Source organism: Argentina silus (genome assembly GCF_951799395.1).
Source record: "Argentina silus genome assembly, chromosome: 8".
In the NCBI taxonomy this organism is placed as follows: Eukaryota; Metazoa; Chordata; class Actinopteri; order Argentiniformes; family Argentinidae; genus Argentina; species Argentina silus.
Window position 1 is genome coordinate 4927409 of NC_139662.1, and position 20824 is coordinate 4948232.

At 42.5% G+C, this 20824-nt stretch overlaps 1 protein-coding gene across 5 annotated transcripts in view; it reads left to right on the forward strand.

Moving 5' to 3' along the window:
- The window catches only part of kif1b (kinesin family member 1B), a 62680-nt gene that overhangs the window by 13078 nt on the left and 28778 nt on the right, over positions 1 to 20824 (forward strand). For all 5 annotated transcript variants that reach the window (XM_083675113.1, XM_083675112.1, XM_083675114.1 and 2 more), the window contains exons 3-20: positions 4539 to 4615; positions 4745 to 4924; positions 5806 to 5871; positions 6379 to 6557; positions 7455 to 7566; positions 8551 to 8628; positions 8727 to 8792; positions 9531 to 9606; positions 10773 to 10851; positions 10991 to 11133; positions 13959 to 14092; positions 15892 to 15971; positions 17028 to 17103; positions 18649 to 18728; positions 19193 to 19299; positions 19652 to 19735; positions 19859 to 20039; positions 20242 to 20314. In XM_083675113.1, the coding sequence (XP_083531239.1) occupies positions 4539 to 4615; positions 4745 to 4924; positions 5806 to 5871; positions 6379 to 6557; positions 7455 to 7566; positions 8551 to 8628; positions 8727 to 8792; positions 9531 to 9606; positions 10773 to 10851; positions 10991 to 11133; positions 13959 to 14092; positions 15892 to 15971; positions 17028 to 17103; positions 18649 to 18728; positions 19193 to 19299; positions 19652 to 19735; positions 19859 to 20039; positions 20242 to 20314 (1871 nt within the window). The remainder of the gene's footprint in view (positions 1 to 4538; positions 4616 to 4744; positions 4925 to 5805; positions 5872 to 6378; positions 6558 to 7454; positions 7567 to 8550; positions 8629 to 8726; positions 8793 to 9530; positions 9607 to 10772; positions 10852 to 10990; positions 11134 to 13958; positions 14093 to 15891; positions 15972 to 17027; positions 17104 to 18648; positions 18729 to 19192; positions 19300 to 19651; positions 19736 to 19858; positions 20040 to 20241; positions 20315 to 20824) is intronic.

Here is a 20824-nt window from a genome sequence, read left to right on the forward strand (position 1 = left end):
ATAATTTCAATGAATGTCTGAGTCCTTTAAGCAGTTAGGCATTTGTTTTGCTTTGTTTCGTTCTTAAATATGCATTTATTTAATGCATTTCCCCCTCCCTGTAACACAGTGTGCTGCTTTCACTGTTGGGTATTGATCGGCTAGCAGCTAGCGGGTCCTTGGAGGGTCACAAGAGAGGCAGACACATTCAGCCATTTTAGGCCTGCCTCATCTGATAGGGCAGGCTTTTAGTCACCATCTGGAGTTCAAAGACCACCTACAGCCCAGTTACTGGGGTTGTCTCAGTTTTCCATTCACACCCACTGCGTGTCGAGCATCCCGGCACAAAATGGCTGCCGGCATCATTCACCTAGTTATTATTCTTTGGAAAGGGAGATGAGGTGTGCTACCCCACCCCCTCCTGTTATGGAGAGCTCCTATAGGTTTGAGAAGAAGAACTCAAGAGAGCCCAGATGGGGAAGGATAAACATGTGAACCCCATAACTTGACCTCCTATTGAGCCAGGATGCAAAATGGCGTGAAACTGGGTCAGGGACATTATTACTGGGAGGTAGATGGCACAGTACTCAATGGAAAAATCCTCCCACTGATGGGTTCCCCCACTGCCACTGTGGGATGCTTGGCATTACTCATTCATTGTCACTCCATCTTACTAGGCATTACACAAGTATGTGTGTGAACTGATGACACTGTATTGTCAGTCAAATCTGCTCATCTTCTGTGAGTGTGCCTGAAGGACCCAGAGTTCATGCAAGGTTGGTACAGTATGTGCCCGATCAATAAGTCAATATAGAATAGGCCTACCTTCCAGAAATAAGTGTTTTCCTACTAATGCTCCGTCCAACAGGACTGAGCCATGCATATACAATACCTTCCTTGTTTAAATGTTAATGGTTAAAGGATAATGTTATTTTTTTAGTCAAAACCAGCAAAAATATACTTTTTTACATGTACAAGCTCTGTGGTGTTTCTAAAGACCGAACACAGTTGGAACACTTTTTATGAGTTGCCTCAGAGGTATAGAATCTGTGTTAAGTAGCTTAATGCCTCAGTTACAAATCCTAATACTTTCATGGTGTGCCTTTTGCCTGTTTAACTGAGTTTAAAGGATTTGGTTCCTGAATAAACACTGTTTGAGAATAATAATTGCATTATAATTGTCCATGAACCAGGATTTAGCCTCAAGATTATTTCCACAGAAAAGAAAAGTGGAATGTTGAGGGGGAGAAAACAAGAACGCAATGTGCAGCATCCTCCCTCCTGTGCCATGCAGGGGTTGTCATGGTAACCAGAATCCGGTCCCATACCTGTTGCCATGGTTGAGAAGGGCAGAGTGATGACGTAGTTCATTAAATAGAAAGACATGTCTTCCATTTTAAGCTTAGGGTTTTATTCATTGCAGCACATAGCTAAAAGAAGCTTCTAGATTTACATCTTCCTATTAGGATGTGTGTGATTATGGGTCACTGTACTGACTGTTCCCTCTTTTCTAAATTATTCTTTACTGTCCTCTGAAATCCACTGATGAACCTGAACAGTCACTGTTTAAGCATTGCTGACATTCTCTCAAATGCACACACACACACACACACACACACACACACACACACCATTCACAGTGGTTGTGAACTGAACTGAGTGATTGATAATCCAAAAAAACAGCATGGTAAGGTCGGTGAGTCATGCTGTATTCTCTCCCTGCCACATACAGCATGGCCCCTGTCATATTCTCTATGGCTCAGGTGATGAAGGAAGGGAATTCAGGTTAAACTGCTTGGCTCTTGGACATTTCATGACCTCTCTGTAGATGAGAGCAGCAAGGGTGGAATGGGTTAGGGATGTACACCAGGGAAGGCTGATGGGTGGGCTCATTGCAATGCATGGACATGTGTTTGATACCATTCCTCATTCCATTCCAATCCATGTCCTCCTCCAATTTCTGCCTCCACCAGCCTCCTGAGAACAGGGTGGACAGAACTTTAATCTCCTCTCATTCTGATAGCTCAACCAATAAACCAATAAAGTAAATTAACTTCTATGCCGCTATCTGATGGTGGGTATCTTCCTCAAGTTTGTGAGCTTGTCCTTTCCCACTCTTTGCTATTGGCCCTGTTAGTGTGACGCTTAGCTAAGGCCAGATGGATAAGAAGGGAGGCTATCTGTTCTGAGAGCGAGCGAGTGGGCAGAGGCGTCAAAGCCTGAATCGTGAGTGTGAATCATCTCAGGGAGGAAAGAAGAGAACGTGTCCTGGCTGTGGTGAGCCATTTCTCTCCCACTGACGAGAGGGCTGCTACGGCATCATGAGCAATGTATGCGTGTCCCACTAATAATAATTCCACACAATAATAGCCCACTTTCCTCATCTCCTTTCCTTGACCACCAATCTGAAAGGACTTTGAATCGATGTGCTGACAGGTGCTCAGACTTGACGAAGCCCCTACTTGGAGCATAGCCCTGTGTCCCAGTAAGGCCCCAACTGACCAGGAGAGGCGCAGGAACGTGGCTAGTGACTAGCCTGTCAATGTCCTCTCACTGTCCCCATGCCCTAACCTGGAGCTGCTGGGAGCCTCATCAGCCTGTTTTACTGCATTTGCTGTTGCCTGTGAGGCATTGGAACAGAGCTTAGGCAGCCCCCCTCTTTAATAGCCCCAGTGGATTGTTCCAGGAAAAAGGAATAAGAGCGCTGGTAACGTAAATCTGTGCACATTTCCCCCTCCCTCAGCTCTGGTTTCTCTTTGGACGCAGGTCAAAGGTCAGACGGAGCTTTATTTAGCCTCCTCTCCCCCCAGGCCCAAAAAAGAAGCCGCTGGCCATGCTGCTTTTACCTGCGACATGTCGGATCCTTCCCCTACAGTCAAATATAGGCTACAAGGCGGGCACCGCGTTCACGGTCTATGCTGGGTTGACAGAGTTGGCTTTCTCATTTCTGAGGACACACTGTGCCTTTCTGTCAGCATGTACCTGTAACCTGTGGAGGGAAGAGAGGGTGATATGTAATCCCCCACCCCTCCCTATCCACTGCATTATTGATCAGCGCTGAGAGATCCTCTGCACACACACACACTCACACACTGAACACACACACTGCGAGGGACTGCTCAATACAGAGGCCTCTTGAGTACCCTCGGCTGAAGTAGCCAGACCAGAGTCTAATTGTACATTGACTATGGAGGGCATGATTTTCAAGCACAAAGGCTCATTACTCTATTGTTACACAGTTCAGCGAATAGAAGGGTGATATAATACTACAAACTACCCGGATAGAATGTGTCCTTGCTGTGATTTGATCCTTAGCTTGAGAATAGCTAGATGGGTTTTTCCCAGTCTGCCGTTGCTGTTGCTTGTCTGTTTGGAGCGTTGCTAGGCTGAGCAGGCTCGTCACTTTAGTCAGTCTATTCCTTTTTTTCCCTAATGCCCTTCCCTCCCCGCCTCTCCTGCTCCGATGGCAGAGGTATGCGATTGTCTGACTAGCCTCAGCCAAGTCTCGACATTGGCCTGGGCACAAGACAGCTCCAGCCAACTCGGGTGCAATCTGACAGGGGAACTTCAGCAACAACTGGGGTGCTAATATCTGGAAATATAGTACATTCCACCGGGCCTCTGTTTCCACTCCCTCCCTGCCCACCGCCAGGCCTTAGCTTTCTGTTTGTGTGGAAAGCTTGGACATCTGTACCAGTGGGACTAGCAAGCGTGGTTGAGAGGGATGAAATGCCAAGCATGGCTGCAGAATCCTGTTTATTAAGAAATGTCTGTGGCCATAGGGAGAGAAGGAGAGGGGCTGGGTAGAGGAGAAATATTGTCATCATTGTCATGCCATATGCATTGACACAACTGCTGAGTGCTTAGTGATGCACATTGCTTGCTTTGCGGTAATGCTGAATATGACTGTTTCCTTCAAGCCGAATTATTTTCGATCATCATTACATAAATACTGAACACATCCTTAAAAGTTAGTTATGTCAGTTTCATTTCTTGGAAAAGCTGACAGCTCAGCACAGTCATTGGTCCATTTGACCTTTTAGTTATGTCAGGATTTGTATCTGCATTGATGAATGAGCAGGAACTTGAGAGAGACACATGAATTCTCAACCATAACAAAACAAGTGAAGTGTCATGAAGTGCTCTGTTGTGATTTGAACCCAGTGTCCCCTTTTGATTTTCAGTCGTACTTGATTGATTGTGTTTGGATTTGGTTGAAGAGATGTGAAGTTATATATTGTATTCACAGGAATGATGGACTTTGAACAGTCTTTTGAACATTTACCTCTTAAATGCCAGCACAGTACAGTAACTAAGACAGTGAAATTTAATTTCACATTTGTGGGAGGAGAGTATGGGAAGGCTACAGAAAATACAGTATCAATTTATAGTTAAGGCGAAATAATTGCTCATGCAGAAGCCTGTACAGTACATATTGTTCTTGAAACTACAAAAACAGTGGAAGTGGCTCTCACACACACTCGCTCTCTCACTCACACACACACACACGCACTCACAGCCTTTTGTTATGACTAATGTGTTTGTCTACTCTCCAACAGTTATTCTGAACCCCAAGACCCCAAAGGAACCAGCAAAGAACTTCAGTTTCGACTACTCCTACTGGTCACACACTTCGGTGAGCTTGCTAATTATTTAAAGATTATCTTTGGACAGCACCATATTGTTAAATTGAAGCAAACCATATGTGGTCCATAGGTTGAATACAAACATGTAATGTTTTTAACTTGTTTTTCTTTCCCCACAGACAGAGGACCCCTCCTTTGCCTCACAGAACCTTGTGTACAATGACATTGGCAAGGAGATGCTGCAGCATGCCTTTGAAGGCTACAATGTCTGCATCTTTGCCTATGGCCAGACTGGCTCTGGCAAGTCCTACACCATGATGGGCAAGCAGGAAGAAGGGCAAGAGGGAATTATTCCCCTGGTACGTACACTCTATGACTTTCTTGTCTTCCCGAGGTCAATGGATCATTGTAAAGCGATGTCTGTGGCTGAGTGCCAAGATCACAACAGACATTTTGACTTCAACAAAATGTTTCCACGATCAGAGGCTGCTATTGTTAGTGCCTTTTGAACTATTCCACAAATGTATAGAGCATATGCGATTTTTATTTCTATATCAAATGTATATTCTCCATCCTGTAAATTAAATTGGTACATTTCATTTGCACCATGTTTTAAAAGTTTCACGCTAAAACGTGATTCAATCATCTGAGAAATGAGTTCCAGCCATGCAAAGTGATAAGTGATTGCTTGCCATCAAACATTTCCCTCAATGGCAATGTTCATTGTAAACATGTCTTCCCTCTGGCAAGATGGCATACTACATTATACATACATGACATACTACTGATTGAAAACCCATCTCTTCAGGCTACATCTTAACAGTCCCTCCTAAAGACCGCTTCACCCTCACTACCCCCCCTATACTAACCCTAACCCCAACCCTAGAGACCTCTTCATCCCTCCTACCCCCCCAGTACAAGTTCTCTCCTGTTAATAAAAACAAAAAAATAGCCTACTGGCATTACAACTGCCAATGGCCCATGGGGGAGCATTGATTACTTTGTCTTATGATGACTGTTGGATAGATGATTCACTTACTTAAACAAATGTATTGTTGTAAGTCGCTTTGGATAAAGGCGTCTGCTAAATGCCATAAATGTAAAAATGTAAATGTAAACATTAAGAAACTGGTCTCCAGGCATCGCCACGCAACAGTTATTTGTGTCATCTATCGATCTACATCCCATCTCTCTTTGAATGCTCCTAAATGGCAATAACACATTTCTCTGTCTGCCTCAGCTCTGTGAAGAACTCTTTGAGAAAATCAACGACAACAACAAAGAGGGGACGTCTTACTCTGTGGAGGTGAGTCAAAGGGAGCCTTGGGGTCTGAATCCCCTGCCCCCTTCTCTGATGACCCCTAACCCAGTCCGCCACTCATTCATCTCTGATGTGCCCTCTCAAATTGTAGCACTGCAGCAACCCAACTGACTGATGATATTAGCATTACCTCAAAGCATTGGGTTTCCCTAGCATTGTTATACTAGCAGAACATATTCACTGAACTTTCTGTTGAAGCAAAAAAATCCTCAGAGCTGGAACACTAATTGATATGAATGTGTATGATTTAAGGATTGGTACACATTATGTAATCATGATCATTAACCCTCAGCAGTTAGTAGCAAGTCTTAATGTCGCCATATTGACCGTGTTTTGTGGTTGTACTTTGCAGCACCAGAAGCATGATAACATAACAAAAAAACGGAAAAAAACAAGTCATGTTGCTTGATGCTGCTGATGTCCAGTCAGTGCTTCACTGTATAGCGCTCGGTGCCCATGCTGATGCACAAAATCTAATGCAATCGTTTCTAGGTCAGCTACATGGAGATCTACTGTGAGCGAGTGCGGGACTTACTCAACCCCAAGAACAAAGGGAACCTACGTGTGCGAGAGCACCCCCTGCTGGGGCCCTACGTAGAGGACCTGTCCAAGCTGGCTGTAACCTCCTACACGGACATCGCTGACCTCATGGATGCCGGCAACAAGGCCAGGTCAGCCTCAGTTTGAAACCAAACACAGGGAGGCAGGGGTGGTGATGAAGGGGCCGACTCCCTCGTCATCTTGAAATGGCATCCTCAATTGAGATGCATGTGGATTTATGTGCATTCATGCGAAGAAAATAGTCCTTTTATTGGTGTAGATGTTTTGTTTAGAATGTTTTAGAAAAAAATGTTGGCTTTCATTATTGCCCTGATTTAGGATGAGTTAGTAGTGGTTATTGACTGAGCAGTGGTTGATAGTTGTTAAGGCAGCATCACTGTGTGTGTGTGTGTGTGTGTGTGCATGCAGTCCTGTGGGGAGGAGTGAACCCTGCTTTAATCTTCCTCTGCTGACTCAGAGAGCTTATTTCTGGAACGTGCCGTGTAAAGCCCATTTCCCTCCAGTGTCTATTCCACTGTGTGTGGTGCCTCACAGTATTGCCCACCTCTGTGCTGTAGGAGTTAATCCTGTGGGTTCCATTTGAACAGCCTTTAAGCATGATGCCCATTAAAATTGTCAAACTTGAATATTATGAATTTATATAAATTATTTTATAGAATTTATGATTCAGACTTATATTGTAATTAAGTATTTAACTCAAAGTCTGCCCTTGAAAAATCTAGCAAAATGGAAAGTCATTACATTTCCATTAAAAAATAAACAATCCAAATGTATTTAAAGAAATAATGGAAATGATGTGTTCCCAAGCTACTTGAATAACATATTTAGATGAATGTTCAACTGTCTGTTAATCTGAATGATCAAATGGATTTTTTCTGCAATATTGAATATCCTTGCATCTAACTTCCCCTGTAAACAGGCCTGACACTGTGTAGTATGAGTAGTCAATATGAAGTAATAACAGTTGAAGTTAATGCCATGTTAAGATGTCTCCTCGTGTGTTACAGGACGGTGGCTGCCACCAACATGAATGAGACCAGCAGTAGGTCCCACGCAGTTTTCACCATCGTCTTCACACAGAAGAAACACGACAGTGAGACAGACCTCTCCATGGAAAAGGTGAGAGGAACAGGGTCCCAGACTGCGCCTTAACCTCAAACTCTTAAAAGTGTGTGTCTGTGTGTCACTGTGTCTACTGCCTACAACCTATATCCAACTCACCGATCTGAGTTTGGTCTACACGTCTTGTAAGGCTTTTCAGGCTGATGGTGAACTTTGGGAAGAAAATACCCTGTGGGATCTGACCTCCCACATTTCCTCTTATTGTGGAGATACAAATGACACTCTGTCAGTAGACAGACAATGGCTATTGTAGGGAGATACTATCAGATTAGATTTGAATTGTGGGTCTTGGCTCCTTTCTACTAGGGCAGTGGGAGAGGTGCTTACAGGCAGATATGAGAAAGTCAACTAACGAGAATCCAGCATACTGGAAACAATGGCGACGCACAGGTTGTGCTTGGGACCATACTTGTAGAATACTTCAAAGAATAGCTACATCATACATTATAATAATATAATTCAATATGAAACGTGTAGAGCTCTGACAGAACCAAAGCTGCCTTTTTGATATATCTAGCGGATATTATCATGATCGTTTCAAATACTTTTTTAAGAATAGACAGCCCCCCTGCTGTCAGCACCTGGATAGTGTGTCCAAATTGGCTACAGCTGAAATGTGTTACTATTTTGTGGCCAGTGCCATTTCTGCTTTTGTCCTGGCAATGAACAAACATTGTAGAGGAGGGTGAGAGGGGGCTTGGTTGCATCGGCCACTGTGAGAGCTACTATCGGGTCTGCTTGTGCGGTGTTAATTGCACCAAGACACCGTGGCATGGAGAATTTGTCTTGCACTATGAGACAATGCAGAATTGTCTGCATTTGTAAAAAAAATTGCAGTGTCCGCCTGGCTTTTACTCAACACTGTCAATGTTATAATGATGATATTTCCCTTCATATTGTTAGATTATCTAACCAATTGTTTGTTAACAATCAGTCCTTTGATGCATTATCAATGTTCTTTTTCTTTTTCTTTTTATCCAGGTCAGCAAAATCAGCCTGGTAGACTTGGCGGGCAGTGAGCGAGCTGACTCCACAGGAGCCACAGGCACCAGACTAAAGGTAGGACTCTCCCTTAGTCATGAAGGCTGGATCACACTCTGCAGCAATATTTTGTTGACTAGTGTTCATTCTAACGAACATTTTCCCTGCGGTTTCAGGAGGGGGCAAATATCAACAAATCTCTGACCACGTTAGGGAAGGTCATCTCTGCCTTGGCTGAAGTGGTGAGTACTTCTTTCTTTCTTTCTTTCTCTTGATTGCTGCTTTTCTCTTTCCTTCTCATCCCTCCTTTCTCTGCCCCTCTCCAGCCTCAGTGTGTGTGTGTGTGTGTGTGTGTGTGTGTGTGTGTGTGTGTGTGTGTGTGTGTGTGTGTGTGTGTGTGTGTGTGTGTGTGTGTGTGTGTGTGTGTGTGTGTGTGTGTGTGTGTGTGTGTGTGTGTGTGTGTGTGTGTGTGTGTGTGTGTGTGTGTGTGTGTGATAGGCATGCTGTAACTTTGTCTGCCCTACTTTTCTCTCTTTCCCTGGTAATGCTTGCCTATCCAGGATAACGGTCCCAGCAAGGTAAATTCTTTGATGATTCAATCATTAACCACTTATTCCTTAAGAAGGAAAGAAAATAGCCTTATAAATAAGGTTTTGTTCCTGTGCAAAGTTGGTGTCACTTTTGAAATCACTCACCCCAAGCCTTTATAAAAAAAAAACATCAATATTGTATTTGTTTTTGGAAAACCCGGCACAATTTTAGCACCGGAGCAAAAGCTTACGAAACCAGGCCTCAATTCATTTTCATCACTACTGCACTTACTGTGAAGATTTAGTCATTTTCCAATCGACTCTCCTTCCAGTCTCTACTACTTCCATTACTCATCCCCTATAGTATTGGGATAATTTGATAGATCTTCAATTACTAAACATTTGTATCTCTTTTTATCTCTGCCTAACATCTGTTTTTGTATGCCACAGAGCAAAAAGAAGAAGAAGTCTGACTTCATCCCCTACAGAGACTCTGTTCTGACATGGCTGCTACGAGAGAACCTCGGTAAGAAACATGAATCATGTACATGATATATTGCACTGTATGAGAAATACATTAAAATATCTGGTGACACTAATGTATGTAAACTGTTTGACAAATTTCATATGCCTGGCCGGCGGTGAAGATGAAAACATCTGTATCCTGTGTAATATGACGAAAAAAGATTGGAGTGAGATTACTCCATGCCACTTTAAGAACTGGACTGTCAGCAAACTGTATTTCAACATAAGTAGACATGTAGACCCCTCCCCTTCTCTACTCAGACTCATAGGGCTGAGTTTTGTGTGTGTGGGGTAAATACTTTATATACAATTCTGTAGAGGCCAATTCTGTTGATGTTTCTTCAAAAATAAGTTAAAATTTATCAAACTTTTGTTCTTCACACATTTATTAATTTATGTACAACTGTAGAGAACAAAAACATAACATTCTGAAACAATAAAAACCCTGGCCTGGACGGTAATGATGGCACCCAAGACCTAGTACTATGTTGTACAGCCTTTGGCGAAGATTACTGCCTTAAAACGCTTCTTGTAGCCATCAGTGAGCTTGCTGCACCTTTCTCCTAACAATTTGCTCCACTCTTTCCACTCTTCAGCTGCTAATTGGGTTCCTTTGACCAACTGCTGTTTTTAGATCACACCATAGGTTTTCATTGAGATTCAGATCAGGACTCATCGCTAACCAGAGTAGTCCAGTGTTCCCGCAGGACAACGACCCCACCATACATCCAAAAGCACCCAGAATGAAACACTGGACTACTCCTGAGCGGGCAACGATGAGTTCTGATCTGAATCCCAAATTTGGGTGTTTCAAGCTAAAATGCTTAATTCTAGTTTCAGAATGTTATTTGTTTGTTCTGTGCAGTTGTACATGAAGTGAATGTTAAATTTTAACTTATTTTTGAGTAAACTGCAACAAATTTTACAGAATGGGCCCCACATGTCTAGCAATGAGTAACAGTAAAACTGTATTCTCTCTATGCTTTCCCAAAGCTGTAGCCGATAGAATTTGGTCTTGTGAATTCTGACTGAAAATTTGAGCTGGTGCTGTTTCAGCATGGTTCACCCTAGTATAGATCCACTGTGTCCTCCTGCCACAGGAATTACCTTGTGTACACTCTGTATCATGTGAAGACCCTTTGATCTCTCCTCTCTGCTCTCCCGCAGGGGGAAACTCCAGAACAGCCATGGTGGCCGCCCTCAGTCCTGCAGACATCAACTATGACGAAACCCTTAGCACACTCCGGTAAGTGTCCCTGTTTGCTCACATGCTTCAAAGAAGGCCTATTTGCAATTTCAGTAAACACATTTAGGGCATTACAGTACTGAAATCAGTTCTCAAGCCCAGTGAAACGTTTCTCCTGCTAACCTCAAACCTTCGACAGCTACGCTGACCGGGCCAAGCAGATCAAGTGCAACGCCGTCATCAACGAGGACCCCAACAACAGACTAGTGCGTGACCTGAAGGACGAGGTGACGCGACTGAAGGATCTGCTGCGTGCCCAGGGCCTGGGCGACATCCTGGACAGTAAGTGTCCGCATCACAGAGCCCCCTGCAGTCACAGAGGCCACATGGCAAGCATTTCAGGCTACTCATTCCCTCAGTGGCCTAACACAAGCTGGCAACATCTCTCTCTTCTTTTCTTCTCTTCGCTCTGATCTAATTTCTTTAATTCATCCATATTTGTGTCCATTGTGTTACCCATACTAGTGCCTAGTAGTGCCTAGTAGTGCCAAACTAGACCTTAATAATATATGTGCAATCTCATCGCTTTTCCCATAGTATGGTAGACTTGGCATGACAATTGGATAAATTATACACAGTAAAACAGATGAGCACAAAAAAAAAATATATATATATATATATATATATGCTGATTTCTTTAAGTTCAACAAGCTTATGTTGACATGCCTCATATGCAATGTAGATAGTGGTCTAAAGCTTATGTTACAGTTACATACTCCATTAGCTGCACATGCATATATAGATAGCGGCCATTAGGTGAAATGGAGACAATACACCATCCCATTAATAGCTTAATGTGTGAATTAATGAGTATTAGTGCATGCTTAATCACCTACCACATATCTTATCTGAGTTTTCATCTTCATTTACCTGTACATTTCATTCAGCCCAGTTAGAATTGTTTGTAACTGTTTTCTCCCAGTCAACTTCCTCTACTAGTCTGACCTCTGACCTGTCACCTCTGATCCTTCTCATCTTCTCCTGCTTCCCTTCAGTTGACCTTGTGGGGGATGATTGCCCAGGAAGTGGAAGCAAATGTGTGTATATGTGTGGTGGGACACCATATCTCGCTCTCTTTGCTCTTCTGCCATTGATAGCTTTCCCCTTTAAAAAATAAACCTCCCCTGCTTTGCATGTAAATGCTAAAGCTAAACATAAGGAATCCCAGACATGCGAGTGTTGGAAAGCGTGCTCATTTTGAAAGGGCCGGCATGCCAGTAGGTTAGCATGCTTTTGCGCTTGCATTAATTTGATTTGTTCGAATGATGGAGGTGAGGTATCAATCCAAAATTTTGCAAGGCACTAGTATATGTCTGAAATGCATTAACCTCTCTTATGCCATCTGAATATCTTGTCTGTCTTTTCCCCACACCCACATCATTACTTACTATTTGGGTCCTTAACCAACCTTTTGTATATTTTTTTCTCGCCAGTGAAGCTTGTTGTTTTACTGATTACCCATTGCAGGTGACATTGACAATGTTCGAGACTTTAGAATGCTACCAAGTTCTCAAATTGAAGCTCTGAGCTCCAGGCGGAAAGGTGCATGTTCTCTCATTTCTGAATAGCCAGTCTAAAGGCTAGAGATGTTTGCTGTGTTTTGAGCCAAACCCAGTTTCGATTGCTGCTAGCTAGCATAGGTTTGTTGTAGCTATATTCCCAAATGCCCTACCCTCTGTCCTATCCTCTTTACCTTCTTCTACACATTCCTTGTAAACCCTCTAAAAAGCTCCACGGTACAACATAAGAATGGAGGCCTAGTGGCATTATGCGTCTGGGAGTTCTTGGCATGCATCAAAACACAAACATTTGGCTGCTTCAAACTGTCATCAAGTGGTCTTAATTAAATGGTGTAAGAACTGAACCTTGATGCACTCCTCTACATTATATGAATTGCACAAATTGCTTGCATGAAAGTCAAATTGACTTTGACTAAATTATCTTGTTATGTCACCGGTTGTCCTGTCATTCAAATTCGATTCTTAGAGGATACTAAGACATTGTTGCTCTGAGAGACCCTGTCTCCTTAAATCTGGCCTCGTTTTACGTTTAGAGGGCACAATCTTAGTCAACCTGATATGCCCCTGAGGCCATTTTGTGGAGAAGAACTGGCTGACATTTAGAGAGGCGTGTGTGTTTGTGCGCTTGTTCTTGTGTATGGGGTAAGTTGAAGTAACTTTCACTATACTGCAGCCTGAACTTTGGCAGCATGTGTCTCCATCTCTACCACCTCCAGACTGTCATTCCGCCCTCCTCCCTCCTCCCTCCCAGCCTTCTTGCAGCCTCCCCCTCCTTCCCTCCCTCCCTACAGTACAATGATAGCAGTTTTCACACAGGTGTAGAATTTGGGGGAGAAAATAACAAAGGTTTATATCCATAATAGGACTTTATGATGTTATCCCTGATTATTCTTTATTGATCAAATTTTAAATTCAAGTGCATTTTAAGCGCATATGATGTTGCATTATCTACTTTAATAATTAATTAGGTGGAAAAATCTGTTTGTTTGCCAAAGTTTGTACTGTAGTGTAAAATGTGTCGTATAAAATTCCTTTTAAATTTATTTTTTTGTTTCTGAAGACTATTTATGAAGATTATTTGAAGCAAAATACTAGTATTATAATCACCAATACAATACATTACATGTGAACAATACATGTTATCCTAATTTTGTCAAGTTTTTAGGAAACTTTTTTTTTTTACAGAAACCAAACTAATTGGCATGGCATGTTTTTGCAGGAAGTTGATTTGAAAGGCAGACAATTCTACATAAGTAACTGGCCAATCATCCTGTAGCTTTTGAACCACCTGGAGTGAAAACTGCTACCCTGTGTAACTGACCATTTTGCTGGGTGTCTTGTCTTAATCCTTTGATGTGCCAATGTGTGTCTTACACTGGTCTTTCCTCCTCTTTGTCCTTCTCTCTTTCCCTATCCCTTTCTCCCTCTTCCCCTGTTCTCCTTGTCTCTGTCATTTTGTTACTCTCCTCCCTTTCCTGGGCCTCCCCTTCTCTCCTCTTGTTGGCTCAGACCTGAAAGACATACACAACAATAAGCATAGATACTTGCTAGCCTCAGAGAACCAACGCCCTGGCCATTTCTCCACAGCCCCTATTGGCTCCCTGACAGCCTCCCCATCCTCTGGCTCGCTCTGCAGCCAGGTTGGCCTGCAGTCTGTCACCAGCATTCAGGAGCGCATCATGTCCACCCCAGGAGGGGAAGAGGCCATCGAGAGGCTCAAGGTACAGTACCCCAGGCTCAAGCCACCAGTCATCCAATCCTTAACTTGAAATGGGTTGTCATCTGTTTGTGTGGGTGTTTCAGGCAACCTAGAACAATATTTTCACATATCACCATTCCCCCTGCACTCCTAGTTTATTTATACCAAATAAATATAGTCCCTGAAAGTATCTAGTCTAGTGTAATAGATGGGAAGAATTGCTTTAGCTTTCCCAACCATACAAGAATGTAGGGTTGGAATGGGAGTGTCATTGTGGATTTATCAGTTTGTAAACAAACCAAAGTGATTCTGTTAAAGGATACATTTGAAGTTTGACATGAAGATTTGTTATAAAAAGTCATTTTAGTGAAGGTAGGATGCCTTCAAAATATCTTTTGATCCTATCAATCTTCATCTCTTTTTCTATCGCTCCTCTCTCTCTCTATCACTGTCACACACTCTCTCTTTCACTGTTGACGATGGAGCACATAGGCTGGCAAACTGCAGCCATTACGAACGGCAGTTTCCATGGCTACCATGGTGCCCAGTCTGTCTGTCATCCAATGACGTCAGGCGCTGACGCAGATGGGGAGGGAATTGGCCAAAAATAGATCTAGTATTTGTGGCCATTAGGCGTAAAGGTTAAGAACATATCCTGAGTACACAGTGTTCATATTTAGAACAATTAAAAGTTGGTCATTTTATCATTCTGCCAATAATTAAAGTTGCAGTTGCCAATAGCAAGTTTTCCCATGTTGGAGATTCGTCCCTAATAGGTACTGTATGACTGGATTTGTCTCATTGATTTAATATACCTTGTGCCTGAAGATGAAACAATTTATTATAAAAAAGCTTCTGTCTTCAGACCTTTTCAATGTATTATTACCATATCATTATGGAGAAAATGGCAATTTTTATGATCTGAAATAAGAGGATACCAAGACACTCATCACATGGTCTCCTCCCTCTGACCCAGCCAAGGCTAGACTTGGGTCAACTTGGGTCAAGATACTGTAGAAGGTATTACTGTCAGTATTATATAATGAACCTTTTTCTTTTTAAAGTTAACATCCTGCCCTGGCCAAATTACATGCACAAACTTCAACATCATCTAAATTGCTGCTAGGATATCATGGAATTAGTCATTTACTTAGCCAGTGAACAATATCTGTGTCCACTTCAACAGACGGTTGGGGTGTTAACCCTTTAGGAAGGATAGATGGCTTAGTGGCCATATTTCCTGCTTGCTTGGACAGATGGCTGTGAGCGAGCCCTCAGATGAGAACAATGAGAGATTAACACAATAGTACTAGGCAGCACGTTGGATTTCCTTGGTTTGGGTGTCTGACCCCCTACTTAGGTCTTGACATTCTGACCGCAAGGCCTTTGTGTGAATAAGACAGACTGTCCTCATTAAAGTTAAGCTAATGCTACAGTATATAATCCTACACATACAGTATGCTAGACCAATTGTGGCAATGACCAATTGTAGCAATGCTAGCCCAATACCACAGCGATAGCCCAAGTTACTTTTTTTACCCTCGTTATCAACAGATGGTAGGAATTCACAAGTTGATGAAAGTTTTAGACATTTGTGTTATTATTGTAACTATTAGGCTCCAGTTGCATCTCTCTCAGTGCTAGCACAGGCTATAATTTGCATAGGTATGTAACACCTTTTGTATTACTGAACATATTGAGAAGGAAACCAAGAAGTCCTAGTAGTTGAAGTAAAGGTATTTCAAGTTCATCAGGATTGTGTTGCACAATAGGTTACGGCATGCTAACTGTACATTTTTCTTACACCCCATCTGTGTTCAGGAATCAGAAAAGATCATTGCCGAGCTCAATGAGACCTGGGAGGAGAAGCTGCGGAAGACTGAGGCTATCCGCATGGAGAGGTCAGTAAGAGGATTGGGCCATGGCACCCTGTCTTTGCAAATGTAACACTTTTAGTCATGGTCTCATTTGTGTTCCTATGCCTCCTTCAGAAAGACCTTATGCTTGTCTTCCTCTTTCACCTCGTCTCTCTATACTCGTAAAGTGTCTCACTCTACCGTATTCTCATTCCTTTCTGTCTCCTCCTCTTTGTCGTCTCTCCGCCTGCTTCTTTCACCAGTCATCTCGGTCTGTTGCGTCTCACTCATCTCAGCTCTTGTTCTTTCTTTTCACCTCTATCCGTTGCCCTCTCACTTTACCAATTTTCTCTGTCTGGGTCTCTCTGTACTCATCCATTCATCTCCCTCTCTCCTCGTGTTTCAGTGTGCTTCACAGTCTTTTATCACTTTCTCAGTGTCTGCGTCTCTTTTTATCTAGTCATTATCAACACCCTCACTGTTCCCTGGGCACTGCTGGTGCCTGTCTGTACCAGTCTCTCCACAGGTCCTTGGTTTCCTGCCACCCACTAACCTCTCTAGACTCCTCATCTGTTAGCCCCATAGGGAGGAGATCCCTCTTGCATTAGCCCATAACAAATACCATGTGAAGCAAAACTAGACAAGTCACATATTTTAGGGGCATTAAAGGGCAATACCGACAGAATCAGCCCACTAGAAAAGTAGTCCATGACACTTTTTGGCCAGCAAGAAGACTTTTTCAATTTGCTTTAATCAAGTGTGGCTCCATGGTACGGGGCAGCTGAAATGTGACTATCAAGAAGCACATCACAGCAAAGACAAGACTAGAATCTTGGTTGGAGGTTGACCATTTTATTAATCTTTATAAGGCCCTTTCTATTTTCAGAAGTTGAAAATTTCCCAAAGTTTCGACTGTGATATACAGTAGGATGATCTAGTTGTCTAGGATGGTGTGTTACAAAGTCTTTTTTTATAGAACCATTAACCACGTTGATGGTATAAAAACATCTACATATCTAACATATTCTTCACTGTACAGAATAGAACGACCCTTACCAATGTGATAAGTAATAACTCTTTTTCCAACATCTTCTCTCTTAGGGAGGCCTTGCTGGCAGAGATGGGTGTGGCTATCCGTGAGGATGGAGGCACTCTGGGCGTCTTCTCTCCTAAAAAGGTAAATGGACTCTTTTAAAAGAGTTCAGGGCATGCCGTAACCCCCATCTCACACACAGATGCTGATAGCTACAACATCTATTTTCCCATGGTAGTCTACTCTTGTCCCTTTTACCATCCTTGGTGACCTCATCACTACTTTCCTCCATGTGTTGTCATATCCGACAAGACTTTCCCTAAACTTTCACTTGTTAATACATGCATTATTTTCATTCTATTTTTATTCCCATTCCATTCTTATCGCCTCACTCCGTACAATAATATTTAGATTGGTCCTGAAAGGCCAATGTCCTTGTTTGGCGAGGATTTCGATTGTTTTCCAACTCCAAAGGTTTGTGGAATCAAATTAACTGATTCTTGACTCCTCCCCCACTATATAATCCAAATTATAGCTACAGATCCTTTAGTGACATAGCTGTAGCATGATGTTATAGAGATGGTCGATAGGTAGTGTCCCATTTACTATGAGACCTGATTATGTGAAAGAAACCTTATAGCAATTCTGAATTTCTTATTATGTGCCCTTTACATGAGTCAGGCCTTTAATTCAGGCTTCTGCATGTAGTCATGCTATTCAAATGACTGCTATTGTACCGTAGCTTGACATCAAGATCATTGCTTATCCATTTTAGCTCTATAGGGACTGAACTTTCAGTTCTGTTTCACTTCTCCATGAGCTCTCGACTGATTCATGTTGTGGAGATGGGGCTCATAGAAGAGTGGTTGAATTTGTGCACCTCTGCACTCCCCCTCCTCCCTCAATCTGCCCCGCCTATCCAGAGGCAACATCATAGGCTAGGAATAAAAAGACCAAGTGCGTCAAAATTCTCTTGTCAGTGGAGTCACGATCGAGACAGAGAACAGAGCCATTCATAATCTTCCCATCAGACTTACAAATGTGACTGTGATATCATAAAATGTGATCACAACATGTGATATCCCCTCTGTATTTGAAGCCCTATATCATAAGATTTGACCCTCCCCATCTACTATAATTTCTTTTGTTTTTGCATGTTTTTTTTGTTGTTTTTTTCATTTCACTCACACTTTCTCCCCCATCAATGTTCTCTCCTTTCACCTGCTGCTTCTCCATTGATTAGCCTTTCGTAGAGAGGCCTTGTGATCTCTTTGCAGACTTTAATGGAGTATTTTCCCCAAAGAAGGTTGGTGGCTCAGTGGTAGATAGCATTGATGTGTTCTAGTAGTGTGTATTGTGAAACCACACATCCAAAATTCTATGTAAGGATTTTGTTCATATTACCTTTTCAGTCCGCTTTCACAAATGTGGGCTTTTCACTGAAATCTGTATTTCCTGTATGAGAACTTCTCAGTTCTATAAGAGCTGATTTCTTGCATGTTTTGCTTGTTACAATATCTATAATATAACATATATCTGTATAATTATAACACAAGAGTTTCAGCACTGAAACAGTTGGGAAATCTGCATTTGTTGTCATGTCATCTGTTCCTTAGCTTAGAGAGTGTACATGTGTGGTCTTCGCCTGTTTCACTGGTCAAATCATTCCTCAACATTCTCTGTCTGTAGACCCCTCACCTGGTGAACTTGAATGAGGACCCACTGATGTCAGAGTGTCTGCTGTATTACATCAAAGATGGAATCACAAGGTAACTAGCTGGAAGACCTTAGACTAGAATACAACAGTGTACTGTACTAAAGGGTGCTGGATAAATAGATAAATGGGGCTTTAGCTCTCTGAAACACTGACTATACTTTTTTTATTTTTTATATACAGCCAGAAGAGCTTTTAAAGTCAAAGAAAGGTGATATGTCATCACCAGTGAGTTTTATTGTCTTGAGTCAAGCCGCTTTCTTCTCCTGTCTCTACTCTGCATCTCAGTAGACTTCCTATAAAGTATTTAGTTACCTCAGTGCCTTAGGGTGAGAGTAATGAGTGGCAAGAACTGAGATGAAAGACATGGAGGGCAATACTTCATGTCCTAGGCAGGGTTTGTACGTGGCAGATTTTTCCTAAGGGATTGACTTGTCTCACTTGCTAAAATTACTGCCCATGAGGCTGCTGTGCATGAGGCTCTTGACTCTTTCTAAAATGGCCTCTCTTGTGCTGCAGGGTGGGCCAGGCAGATGCTGAGAGACGGCAGGACATCGTTCTGAGTGGAGCCCACATCAAAGAGGAGCACTGCATCTTCTGCAGTGAGAGGAATGCCAGTGGAGACGGTGAGACACCATGCAGCCTCTGTCACTGTAAATCAGTGGAGTGCTGTGTGTGTGTGTGTGTGTGTGTGTTTTTGTGCGCCAAACTGGGGATGCACCAAGCGCGTTTTAAGCGCTGTAAATTACTTACCAGATCTTGTAAATGTACCCTAAAGGATAGGGCTGCCATTTTCTGGATGGATGCCACCATAGATATAACTTTCTCAGAATAAACAGTCACACTTGCAGCCTACCTCATGTTGACTCAATTGATCTATATTCAATTCCCCTTGCTGATTCAATAAACGACATGACATGAGTTATCTGGTGAAGGGATTCAAACTTCAACTGTGTTTATATGATATGTTTTTTGCAGTGGTTGTGATGTTAGTGCCTTGTGAAGGATCGGAGACCTATGTTAATGGAAAACGTGTTGGGACTTCAGTGCAGCTTCGTTCAGGTGTGTACATGTGCTGTTGTTTTATGACATTTTCAAGATAAACATCCTGAAACTCCTGTAGCTTGATGTTCAAGCTCAGTGACTGACTTGTTTCCTCTGTGCGTGTCGGCCACCTTGACGCAGGAAATCGCATCATCATGGGGAAGAACCATGTGTTCAGGTTTAACCACCCAGAGCAGGCCAGGGCAGAGAGGGAGAAGACTCCATCAGCAGAGACTCCTGTGGAGCCAGTGGACTGGACCTTTGCCCAGAGAGAGCTGCTGGAGAAGCAGGGCATTGACATGAAGCAGGAGATGGAGAAAAGGTACAGGACCCAGTGCCTATAAGCTCTGATTATCTTAGAGAGGAAACTCAGAGGCTGTTCGTCAATTATCTCAAGCTTCAAATGAGCCTCCATGAACTTGTAAAGTCTGTTCAAATCCTATGCAACTTTAGATGTCTAAATGGTAGAAAGTCCAGTAGCATGTCTCTTCACATATATATTTTGCGATACTTTATTAATCTAGACTGACTGAGATGGAGATCTTATACAAAAAAGAGAAAGAGGAAGCAGACCAACTTCTGGAACAACAGAGACTGGTAAGTCTTGACCCATTAAGAAACAGCCTATTCTTTAAGATGATCTTTGGAAGTTGACCTGTAGCTTAATTATGTTGTGAGGGACGCAGAAATACCTGTAATAGTCTTGTTATAGTGTTGGGCGAAATGTACTGCAGGATACAAAGTTAAAGCATGGTTTTCCTATGGTCAGTCCAAATACTTTAGCTATGTGGATAGTTAATTTATTTTGATGGGTGTTTATTTCCCGCTTGCTCTGTTGAAGCCTGACTAGCACTAATTTCTCACTCTAAACTATTACACTTTTGAGATACTTCTGTTGTGTGTGTAAGAAGCACTTTTACTCCTACTGTAGCGCATGTGTGTTCCTCTTGCATGGAAGTGTAAATCTACTTGATCTGGTTTGAGATAGGGAAGAGCATTTAACCCTTGATTTCTGATTTTGACTGACTTGCCATAGCAATTTGATTCAGTGAGAATTGGATTGTAAAGCTTTCCCCCTCTCCAACCCCTTATTTTCACTCTTCTTGT